General features: G+C 37.7%; 1 protein-coding gene across 1 annotated transcript in view; it reads left to right on the top strand.

The window, feature by feature from the left end:
* Positions 1–12997, top strand: part of TTC29 (tetratricopeptide repeat domain 29) — a 128235-nt gene that overhangs the window by 26305 nt on the left and 88933 nt on the right. The window contains exons 5-6 of the mRNA XM_060776201.2: positions 537–760; positions 10157–10342. Coding sequence (XP_060632184.2) covers positions 537–760; positions 10157–10342 — 410 coding nt within the window. The remainder of the gene's footprint in view (positions 1–536; positions 761–10156; positions 10343–12997) is intronic.

The following is a 12997-nucleotide window of genomic DNA, read 5'->3' as shown; positions in this document are numbered from 1 at the left end:
AAAAGAATTATGACTTGTATTACAAACACAGAAAAATAAGATGGAAGAGGAGAATAGGTTTAATAAATACTATGACAGACATTTTAAACCAAGCCATCGTAACCTCCAGCAAAATTATTTAACATATACATTGTTTTGACATGCTGTACATGCCTCACTTTTCCCGCTGCTCACTGCTTTTAACAAGCTATGAGTTGTATTCCAGTGAATAAATGCCAACAACATTTGGATTTTCTCCCTTTTTCTTTTTCTGTCTAGGTTAACTGAATTGACCTTCCTGACTGATTTCAATTGTAGAACACTGTTATATTTATAAAGCAGCTCTGATAGAAATTGTACATACTAAAGTGCTTCTGTTCATTTCTTCTGTTCTTTCATGAAGATACGCTGGCATTTTAAAAAGAAAAAAGGCAGTGGCAAACAGAATGCTTGTAACCTCTTAATTAATGCTGTATATTGCTATTTCTGTTGCGTTCCTTGATCTCTTTAGTGAAAGAATATTTAAAGGAGTAAAACTGTCCTTTTAAAATTTCTAGTTACCGGAATTCCTACATGAAGAACACCTGCATAGACATGCTGCGACAGGGCTATCACAAGTCTTTCGCGGAGCTCTTTACTCTGATAGAGAACTGGAATGCCTTGAGGGAGGCTTCAGGGCCTGGGTCAGCCATATGGCTGGAGAAGTCTCTCGGGGAGCAGCCTGATAAGTTGGATCAGCTTCACTTCTTCCTGACCAGGGCAGAGGCAGCCCAACGATCAGGTAAATGGGGAATTCTGGGTAATGGAGCAGCAATGCGTGCCTCAGGGAAGATTCTGAATTGTTTCATATATGAATCTGAAACATTACCGGAACTTAGGATATTTCACCTTTATTCAACTGAACTGTACTCACAGAGGTAGTGGATAGTTTTAAATTATGAGACTTAAAAAACAGACATTAAGGTAACAAAATGAGAATTTGCCGTATATTTATTATGGCACTGGAACCCACTTGAAATATTTACATTTATGATATCTAATGTTTCAGTTACCACCTTTGCAAGTTTTTCTGGTGTTTATTTCCTTTGAGATATTAACTTTGCTTAATTTGTAAAGAAACTTTTTGTTTTTTTCTCATTATTTGTTGAAAATAAGGTTATATCTCCATACAAATCCCTATAAATCCAGGGCCATGCAGATGGTTAATACAATACTTGTTTCTGAAGGTACTTAAAGGTGTGACTCTCTTATTGTGCATTAAATAATGGACCAGTGTAATTCTCCTCTAATTGCAAAAGATTTACTGTTGTTTGTGGTTCTGTGTCCATTCACACATGTTAAAACATGTTAAATTCATTTGTAAATGATGAGAAGTTACATACGTAAGACAGGTTGATTAATAGACATCTTATATTTCTGGGAGGAAATACACCAATGGTAACAATTGTACCTGGTTAGTTTGGGAAAAAGCTGATACAAGCAATCCCAAAGTTACAAACACCTGACTTACAAATGACTCACAGTTGAGAATGGGGTGAGATAAGAGGAAGTGAGAGAAATCATAGAATCATAGAATCAAAGAGTTGGAAGAGACCTCATGGGCCATCCAGTCCAACCCCCTGCAAAGAAGCAGGAATATTGCATTCAAATCACCCCTGACAAATGTCACTCCTGACAAATCTATCCTAGGAAGGGAAATTCACTCCTGGAAGAGTTACCATAGGGAAAAAGGTGTCTCCACTGAAGTTTTCTCACCAACCCTTGTTTCTACAACAAGCCATTTTTTTCAAAATCCAGTGATCACAAGAACAGAAAGTGAGGTGAAATCTTTTGAACAGGGGCATAGCAAAACAAACACCACAGGGTGTTGTTATTCCTTCCTTTTACTATCCAAAGCTAATCTATACACTTAAAAATGAACCTATTCCGACTTGCATACAAATTCAGCTTAAGAACAAACCTACAGAATCTATCTTGGTCATAACTTGGGGACTGCCAGTACATGATTTGCTCTTTGAAAATAAATAGAAATTATTTGAAGGGAAATACATAGTGTAATTCTTTCTGAACTGGTGTAATGAAGTCCAGGATACTCAAAATGAGCGCTGTTGAAGCCCCATAAACTAGTGGTTTAAGGTTCTTGGTCAATGTTTCCAAAAAGATTTTCAGATGTTGATGGATTTCAACTTCCAGGATCTCTTATCTTGGCCACTCTCCTCTCCCAAGTTTCTAAATCCTGTCCTGGGTCAACTTTATAGAAGGCCAGATTGTTATCCCTAGCTTTAGACACAGTATCAATGGAAACTTGGTAAGTCAACAATTATGTAAGGGCAGTTGGCACAGCAAGTTAAACCACTAAGTTAAAGAAATTGCTCACTGGAAGGTCATTGATTCAAATCTGTGGACGGGGTGAGCTCCCATTATTAGCCTCAGCTTCTGCCAAACTAGCAGTTTAAAAACATGCAAATGTAAGTAAATCAATACGTACTGCTTTGGTGGGAAGGTAATGGTGCTCCATGCAATCATTCTGGCCACATGACCTAGGAGGTGTGTATGGACAAAGGTGGCTCTTTGGCTTAGAAATGGAGATGAGCACCCCCCCTCTCCCAGAGTCGGATTTGACTAAACGTAATGCCAAGGAGAAACTTTTACCTTTCATTAATGTATTTTAGTGAGGATTAATAATGGGGTTTGCATCAAAAAGTCTGTACAACTGAAATTAGGCTATACTCCACATTGGAGATAAGTTTAGTGGTGTAGTTATTTTAGTTCAGTAGGATTTTTGCTATCTTGAGTTCCGACATACCGTATTTATTCAAGTCTAATTCACCATCGAATCTAATGTGCACTTCATTTTGGAAAAATGGCATTCATAACCTTTTGGAGAACACCTTTTGGAAATCATAACTGTTAGAAAAGCATGACGTTTCAGAGAAGAGCCAAAAACCGTTTAGAGTAGAATCTTCTCTTGTGGTATACAATCTTTTTCAAAACTCCTTCAATATGCTTATCTATTATCCTGTTGTTTACTGTTTGCTGTATGTATGTTCTGGTATGCAGCTTCCTTTATTCTATGGTTCCTGAGAAGTTATAAATGAGGCTGCAGGCCACATGATCACTATAGACAGACTGCAGATAGCTGACTACAGACTATTTCAGACCTCAGATCACATACTTGCTTGTTGTTTTGCTGTAAGAGATGTCCTAGTTGGATGGCACAAATAATTATCTTAAACATATCTGAAACTGGACTGATAAGTTTTGTACCTGTGTATGCGGAACACATGAAGGTTGTTAGTAAACCAAATACATTATTTTTTTAAATCAAAGTATACTTCATTTTGTCTCTTTAGTGAATGAGATAAAACAAGTTGTTTTATGGGAGAGTTTATATTTTTGAGCACTGAAAAACACTTCTGAAGTACTGCTGTTTTTTATGCACTGGCAAAATCTCTGTTTTCCTAACAGATCAGAGATAAGAGGTTATTCAGTCACAACTGAAAACATTGCCTTGCATAATTATACCTGTTTGTATACCACAAGAGAAGATTCTATTCTAAAGGGTTTTTGGCTCTACTCTGAAAGGCCGCATATGACTTGGAGGGCCCTCCTCTTGGCAGGAGGACGCTGCGGGTCGCCGCATCCTCCTGCTGAGAGGAGGGTATGACATGTGGCTGTCCATTCCTGATGTGGAATGAATCCACTTTAATTTCCTTGGTTCAGTGATATGGAATCATGGGCTGTAGTTTTCCAGGGCTTTGAGCCTTCTCTGCCAAAGAGTGCTGATGCCTCATCAAACTATGAATCCTAAGATCGCATAGCATTGAGCCATGACAATTAAATTAGACTTGAGATCCCTCAAATAGAAGCTCCAGGTGTAGCTTCCCCTTTGGTGTTGGCTCAGTATTAAGATTACCATTTGACACAAATCTAATGTTCACCCTATTTTTGATGAGGTCCTTTAGCCAAAAAAATGTAATCATTAGATTTGAGTAAATAGGGTATTTAATGTTTGAAAGAGTAGACATGCTATTTAAAAACATTCAATAAATATAATCGAAAATACTATTATCTATCCAAACTAGAAAACATACTTGTTCCTTATCTGTCCAAACTAGAAAACTTACTGGTATAGCTCATAGCAGCTGCAGCTTTCCAGAATTTTGGTGCTTGAATGGATATAGAAAATAATGCATGTTCAACTGGAAAATATTTTTGTTAATTATATTGACAAATTTATATTTTGTGCTGGAAAATTCTGCAGTATCACAAAAGAACAGTGGCTGTGGTAGAAGATTATTGTATACAATATTTTCTGGGAGCACCCATTATCCATGCAGATACATCATTTTCATCACAGTTCCTAGTTCTTACTTCTATTTCCTGACAAGCAATTTTAGTATTCTTTTTTTTAAAAAAATTATTGACAGAAAAGACATTTATACTAAACTATACTAAAATTGGGAAACACATTATAAAATTACACATTTTTAAAAAGCAAGAGAAACTTACTTTTCTACTTTCTAACTAATATGACAAAAATTTACTAATGAACATAGGAAATAAAAATAAAACATACCAATACACCAGATGTACATACTAAAATCTTCTTTAGTTTTATGAATGGAGTGGATATTTTATCCTTCCCAAATGTCATCATCCCGAGTCATTGCCAGCAAGCAGCTTCACCCAAAGACTTGCTGGTAATATAACATTTCTGGTCATATAGCTTGGCACCCTGGTATAACATCACCAGCAAACCTCTGAGAGGGAGGTTTTTACTGGTGACAATTCAATTTCATTGATGATGGAGACAGTAGATTAGACCAGATCCAAACCGATCCAACCACCCACAACTCTGAAAATGTGGGCTAGGCATGGGCAATTCATGGTTCTAAATGGTTCTAAAGTACTTACAAAATTAGGAGGCACTGGTTCTTTGCTTCTACAGTGTTGCTAAAATTCTGGTGGTAAAAATTTTAGAACTCTAAAACTTTCAAAATTTCATTATAAATGGCAGTTCCTAATTGGGTCTGTCATAAAAATTGCCAATAACGAAATAATAATGAAATTTTGTAAGTTTTGTTAGAGTTCTGGAATTTTCGCCAATTTAGCAACACTGTAGAAGCAAAGCACCAGCACCGCCTTGTTTTGTAAGTGCTTTAGAACTATTTAGAACCATGGATTGCCCATGACTAATGGCATCACCTCAGAGCTTCCTGGCAAGTAATTCCTGTGTTCTGTTGACATGGATCAACAGCTGGATACAGCTGTTCTGCATATCCAGCTGAACACTTTATCTGTGTAGACGCAATCTCAGAGTCATCAAATACTGTAGTCATCAACTACAACTAGGAATGTGCCAATAAATAGTAATACACTTATTAAATGATACTGTAATATACATAACACAAATACAGATAAGAAAGGGGGGGGGTGAAAAAAGCAAAGCATTCCTAATTGGGAGAAAGCAGTACCTACAGAGAGGGTAGCTTTAACCTCTCTTTGCCACTGAATATCAAAGCCATAGTGTTCTGTAAAATTATGCAAATAACTTAGGTAAGTACCCTACAATTCTCAAGAGATGGAAGTGACCTGAGGCTGACTACTGTTACTGTCTCAGTCTTGATTGAATGAACTTTAATGTGACCCTCAAGTGTCTATCCTTCCAGTGAATAAGAATAAGTAGTGCGCAAAGACAACCATTTCAGCATAATTGTCTTGAACACAAACTAGCCAAATAGGCTGGAGTCATACGGAGAAAGTAGAAATAAGGCAGACTCTTTTAGCATTTTTAGAATACAAAAGCCTTGAAAATCGCTCTCAGAAAACCAAGGGTTTTTTTTCTACATACTGAAATTGGTGTATGTTTTGTTTAATCTTAGTTAAATGTTTTTGTCTACTGTATTGAACAATTAGAATATATTACAATAATTTCTTTGAAAAACAAGTTGTTCAGTTCTCTGCCCCAAAATAAAGTCACCTTGTTCAGAACTTTTTAAAATGGTATAGAATCATAGAGTTGGAAGAGACCTCGTGGGTCATCCAGTACAACCCCCTGTCAAGAAGCAGGGAAATTGCATTCAAAGCATCCCTGACAGATGGCCATCCAGCCTCTGTTTAAAAGTCTCCAAAGTAAGAATCTCTACCACACTCAGGGGTAGAGAATTCTCTTCCAGCTCTAGTTAGAAAGTTTGCTTATATCTGAAAGTTTTCTTATGCCTGATTAGGCACTATACTCCTATTTATGCAGGCCAAAATCCCATTGCCCTTTTTTTTTTTTTTTTTTTTTTGCTGCCACATCACATTGTTGGCTCATGCTTAACTTGTCCATGAGGATTCCCAAGATCTTTTTCACACGTACTGCTGTCGAGCCAGGCGTCCCCCATTCTGTATCTTTGCATTTCATTTTTTCTGCCTAAGTCGGATATCTTTCATCTGTCCGTGTTGAACTTCATTTGTTAGTTTTGGTGCATCTCTCTAATCTGTTAAGATCGTTTTGAATTCTGCTCCTTTCTTCTGGAGTATTAGCTATCCCTCCCAGTTTGGTGGGAACTGCAAACTTGATGATCATGCCTTCTAACTATTCATCTAAGTCATTAATGAAGGGTTAGAAGGCATGATCAACATAGTAACTGTACCTCAAACTTTCATTTCCAAACCCTTTACCATCTTGGTTGCACTCTTCTGAACATGCTCCAGCTTCTCAATAACCTTAAATTGTGATGCCCAGTTAATAGGGCACAGGACACTAGGAAGACCTTGCAAAAGCAGAGTAGAGTGACACTGTTACTTCCCTTGATTTGAACCCTATAGTTCTGTTGATGCACCTTCCAATTGCATTAGCTTTTACATTGCTGTCTCACACGGTTGACTCACAATTGACTTATAGTATACCAAGGAGCCTAGATGCTTTCAATACATGTTGCTATCGAGACACGTGTTAGGCATCCTATATTTATACATATTATTTTATGTAGTTACCTATTCTCATGTAGAATAACACTGAGTCTAGGATGGAATCATTCTCTCCAGACTGTTGGGAAACAATTAGTAAGTAATCTTAGATTTGTATTGTCGAAGACTTTCATGACCAGAATCACTGGGTTGCTGTGAGTTTTTTGGGCTGCATGGCCATGTTCCAGAAGCATTATCTCCTGACATTTTGCCCACATCTATGGCAGGCATAGATGTGGTCGAATCATCAGGAGAGCATGCTTCTGGAACATGGCCATACAGTCTGGAAAACTCACAACAACCCAATCTTAGATTATTTTCATCAACCACCCACAAATCAACATAATAATAACAAGCAGGCTCACATTTTACCAGCTTGTTTGCAGCAGTATTTGGGGAAACATGTCAAAAGCTGCAATATAGTTAAGATACACTACATTTCTAGCAGTCCCTTCATATACCACATTTGTAACTTTTATTAAAAGGGGAGGGTGAGAGTCTTGGTATATATATCAATCTGATCAGTCAATAGTTGTCTGCTTCTCTATTTTTCCTCTTTTTGAACAAGGTGTTAATATGTGCCCACCCATGTGTGCAAGGACCTCACTTTTTTCACCGAGGAGTCTCAAAATTAATACACAGAGCCTCTGAGATACATTTTCAATATTCTTTATTACTATGGAAGCAGTATATTTGGCCCTAGAGACTTGAATTCATTTAAGTGTTCCCAAACCACTTCTTACCTATTTTGGGCTGTAGCTCATTTTAATGTAACATCATGTAACCCTTAAAAGATCTTGAATTCTGAAAGAATGTTGATCACAAAATTCCACAGGTATGATCTCTGATACAAATGTAAATTAATTTATGCGCTGTATCGTATCTTCTGTGGCCTGTAAATTTAACGAAAGAATTGGCTCCCTTTTATTCTTATAGAAATCAGCTAGCCTTCTTCCTTCTTTTGCAGTTAATTGACTGGCCTGTGAACATAAAAAGTCAATATAAAAATAAATAGAACGTGTAGTTCTGGAGCTTAATTTCAAATATAGGAGATATATTGCTCAAAACTTATTTAGAATTGTTTCCTGATCCAGAAGATTGATCCCATGTATTTAGATAGGGTTTGGGGAAGTAGAAGTTGCAGAAACAATGCAAATCTGAATTTATTTTAATAACCAGTAACAGTGAATGTTTTAATGATTGTAGTAATGGGACAAAGACACTCTGCACAAAAATGTGTCTTCTTGAGCAGTCCTTCACATTATGTTCAATATAATGTATCCTGCACTAAAGGAGTAGGGGAGCCATTTTGTGTCATCAAGAGTGGTGCCTGGGTGGAACGGGGAATTCAAGTTCTCTTCCCTTTCATTTCTTGAAATGGAAGCCATCTCCTCCTCACCCTGGTCAGCCAAGAATGAAGGACTCTTTAAACAAGGTTTTTACCTACTGGCAAAATGACACCAGAGAAGGAGTAGATCAAATCTTCCTTGGAAGAGCTTTCCAAAGTCACAGAACTCTCTTCCAACCAAAGTCTGTATGTAAGCTGTGTATCTCAAAATCAGTATTATGACTTGTGCCTGGAAGTGGACCAGCAGTCACTGAAGCTATCTTTGCAAGAGAGTTATATGTTCTTTATAACTAGCCCCTTACAGCAATCTAGCCACAGCATTCTGAAGATATTGAAGATTCCAAAGACAGTCCTATCTAGAGTCCATTATAGTAATCCAACCTGGATACAATGAAGGCAAGTGTTACCATATCCATATCAAGAAACATACATGGATTGTGCACTAGTTATAATAATGCAAATACAACTTCTGGCTACCACTGAAACCTGGGCAATCAGATTCATATATTTGTCCAAGAGCATGAACCTGAAATTTCAGGGAGAGTGCAATCCTGTCCTCCACAAACTGGATCTCTGATCCCTGATTTGCTTTCCAACTGACCAGAAGTACCTCTGTCTTGTCTAGATTAAGCTTCAATTTGTTTGTCCTCATCCAATAGATTACTGACAACTGGTACTACCTGGGAGTTTTCATCTTCATAGACTTTGCTTGATTTATTGCCCAATTTCTACATTTGGTCAGCGTCTTTCAAGAAACAATTGATTGTATCCATGATCTGAGATAATGCATAATACATACTTTGTGTACATATTACAGCATGTTTGTAGTTTTCATTCAACAGACATTCAATTTCATCATGTGGCCAGGAAGATAGAAACTCTTTCTTAACCTTTTAACCTCAAAATTGTCATGGAACCTACAAAAAACAACCTCTCCTAATCTGTCAAGTTTCAGGTCATACTGCTGAGCAGTTTTCATTTCTTATTTAAGTGGCAGAATATGATTCATCTGATCCGGCCGTAACATATGGTTATGGCTGTATCATATGCCATATGTATGGCTATGGCAGTGTTAGATGTATTCTGAGTGCTGTACAATTGTTGTTCATTCATTCAGTCATTTCTGACTCTTGGACCAGCCCATGCCAGAGCTCCCTGTCGGCCATCATCACCCCCAGCTCCTTCAAGATCAATCCAGTCACTTCAAGGATGCCATCCATCCATCTTGCCCTTGGTCGGCCCCTCTTCCTTTTTCCTTCCATTTTCCCCAGCATAATTGTCTTTTCTAAGCTTTCCTTTCTTCTCATGATGTGGCCAAAGTACTTCATCTTTGCCTCTACTATCCTTCCCTCCAATGAGCAGTCAGGCTTTATTTCCTGAAGTATGAACTTGTTGGATCTTCTCGCAGTCCAAAGCACTCTCAGAATTTTCCTTCAGCACCACAGTTCAAAAGCATTTATTGCTGTACAATAAATGGTACTTATTAGTTCTTGCTAAATAAGAAGATCTGATGTTTCTGTTGCCAATATGCAGAAAAAAAAGTTCTCACCTTCATGATGGTGACTAACTGTTACAACTGCGTATGCAAATGCTTCAAGGGAGTAGGGTCTTGCTTCCACATGGAATGAAGTTGTGTGTAATAGTCAGTGGAGAAAGGAAATGGCCAACTGTGATAATGCCGATGTTTCTGCATTTCCATGTTGTATATAAAGTTGCATAAGTGTCTGTGCTTATGTATATATGTGTGTATGAATGCTTATGTAGTTAACCTACAATATAAAGATTGCATAACAACTCATTTTATATAGCTTCAATTAAAAATAAAGTATATTTTATTACTCCTAACATATAATTCTTTCCTTTTCATTAAAGAATATTATGAAGAGATGTATTCTAACCAACTCAGTTTGGCCCATTGCTTCAATAAGCCTGAAGACAGATGGTTAAGGAATTACTTCTATGAACAGTGCTACAAAACTGCTCAGCTGATTAAGATTGATGGTGGGAAGAAAGAAGCAGAAGCACATTCAAATATGGGTCTTCTTTATGAGGAGCAAGGTAGGTTGCTTTCAGGTGGCTTATTTGCAGGTAACTTAAATCACTTACATTACTTAAAAAAAAAAACAAGGCTGAGAAATCTGTAAGACAGCAATGAATGTTTTACCCTGCAGAATCTAGTAACATTGTGCAGTTTAGGAGAATCTTGGTTTTCACATGATAAATGAACTTAAGAACTTTAACAGTTTTACAAGGAACAAATATTTTTGCATGTGCTAAGATATGGAATGGCATTGAGCAGGAGTTTGGACAGTTTTTAACAGTTCGTAATTCATTCCTTCCCACACTCAGCATTCTTTCAGGAGACCTGTGCAATCTCACCCAAAGTGATTTAAATGTCTCTTTAGCATTAATGTGTTCTAACTTTCTGTAAGCTTGAGGGATGCTGTCTTGCCTTCCTGTTTGAGTAAGAAACCTCACAGAATCAAAGTCGAAGCTATTGCTTTCATGAAATGATAACGATTTATTAACTGGTCTTGGGTCTATCTCCACCCAGCCACTAACTTGATTTCCTCACAACCAAGTCCGTACTTAAAATTGGAAGGATATCTGATTGTCCCTGAAGCTGCCAGTCATGGATGATTTCTGAGAAGAATAGTTTTTCTTGCACACTGTCTCTGGTATAGGGGCCTCTAGGGTGCCCAACATGTTAATTAGTTATTGGATAACTTATTATTAGGTGAATTGACGTGGCTTGTCCAAGCCTGGATCTCGTTGGGACCAACTGCAGACATGTCTTGCATCCAAGATCCCCTTGTGGTAATAAGTCTGACCTAAAATGGCTCCCTTTCTTCAGACAAAGGGGCAGGACAACTTACTGATACAAACAGCTGGATGGCCATTTGTCAGGGGTGATTTGAATGCAATATTCCTGCTTCTTGGCAGGGGGTTGGACTGGATGGCCCATGAGGTCTCTTCCAACTCTTTGATTCTATGATTCTATGATTCTATGAAACCAGGATAGGTTTTCTTAAACTCCACCCTCATAAAACTAACATAAAAGGGACTACTCTAAAACTGAAGATGAGGCAGCCTAACAAAAAGAACTGGACAATTCCAGCACAAGACCCTTTTGTTTGTTATTTCAGTTTGTCATTGTACTGGAGGTAATGGGTAAATCGTATTCAAATGTTTTAAAATCTGTTTTCCAAATTCATCTGTGCAGTAATACAGATTAACATTACTTCTGTTAATTTGCATGCTGTTGTCATAAAAATATATTTTGTGCCTTTAAGATTAGGAATTTGTCTGATGTAGAAATTGAATAGCTTGCCTACAGTAATTCCTACAATTATAGTCCAGTTATGTTTTGGAAGCTCAATGCAAGATATTATAGAAGATTAATATGTCTCAGTTAATTCCTATTAGAACTTAGGTGAGAATCCATGACAAAGGTGTATACTGTATTTCATCGCATAATAGTGGCACACACACACTCTCCCCGCTTTTGGGGTTTGACTATTACGCAGTGGCGACTATTATGTTGTGAAAAAAGGTCCCCTTTGAGAGCCCATAGCTGCGCTCTCAAAGTTTACCCCCCTTCCCACCTCTCCCATCCAAGCTACCAAGCCTCTGTAGCGTGGAAGTGATAGGCTGGGACTTCAGTGTTATGACAACATTAGAAGTATGGGCCTACATACTATATAGTCTATAAGATGTTGCTTCTGTTGTCAGTTAAGATTTTGGAGAGATATCAATGCAGGCAGAGGAGAGTCCTCTCATTGGCCTTACGGGAACTGGGGAACAAAGCCATGACATTCAGGCAATAAAATTTCAACTCCATTAGCAACAGGAAAAGTAACTTCTCTTGACGTCTAGGCTGTTTCTGTTCTGTGTGAAACTACCCACTTCCTTCTTAGACAGAGAACATGGAATTCTTCAAGAAGCCTTTGTACTATTCTATCTTGAAAGATTTTTAGGTACTGTATAGGTGAAATGTGCCAAACATACGTAGTATCAATAAAAACATTTTAGATTTGTTTAGGTAGAAACCTCAAATAGTTCATTCCCAGTCTCTTGGTTCCCTCTTATTTGGGATTCCCCTGTTGTAATGGGATTTAGCATCCTAAAATCAGGAAAACATATGACTACAGGAATATATGTTGTATATATATATATATATAATTGCACTAGTGGAAGAGGGGAGGTCACTTTTTCTGGATGTTCTCAAAAAGAGCCTGGACAACTTCCTGCTGGCGATACTGTTACCTTGAATGGGGGTGAGGGGCTTGGACCCAAAGATATGTGGAGCTCCTTCCAGCACTATAGTTTCATGATTCTATTGGAGCATAGAGACACACTGTAGAAAAACCCGAAGGTTCTCTGAACCTTGCACTTATTTCATTATCACTTCACTCATGTAACACAATGATTGGGACGGCAGGTGACTTGTCTACATAACAACCTCTAGTTCCCCATATGTACCTTAGATGAAGTCAGGGCCACTGCTGTACTGTGTTGATTAGCTTTTGAAAATTTTATGTTTTTCTCTGTTATGGCTAGAGAATGTTAGTGGAAGATCTAATGCTTAACAGACTTTGCTGCATTTTTGGGTTTCAACTTGCCTTTCAGACATTAAAAGTGAAGCTGCTTTTAGAAAATAATATACACATTAATATGTTCAAAGGCTCGTGCTGAATATGAATCATTATCCAT

The sequence above is a fragment of the Anolis sagrei genome, chromosome 5 (genome assembly GCF_037176765.1).
Source record: "Anolis sagrei isolate rAnoSag1 chromosome 5, rAnoSag1.mat, whole genome shotgun sequence".
Classification (NCBI taxonomy): Eukaryota; Metazoa; Chordata; class Lepidosauria; order Squamata; family Dactyloidae; genus Anolis; species Anolis sagrei.
The sequence above is the reverse complement of the archived record's forward strand: the minus strand, read 5'-3'. Positions and strand labels throughout refer to the sequence as shown.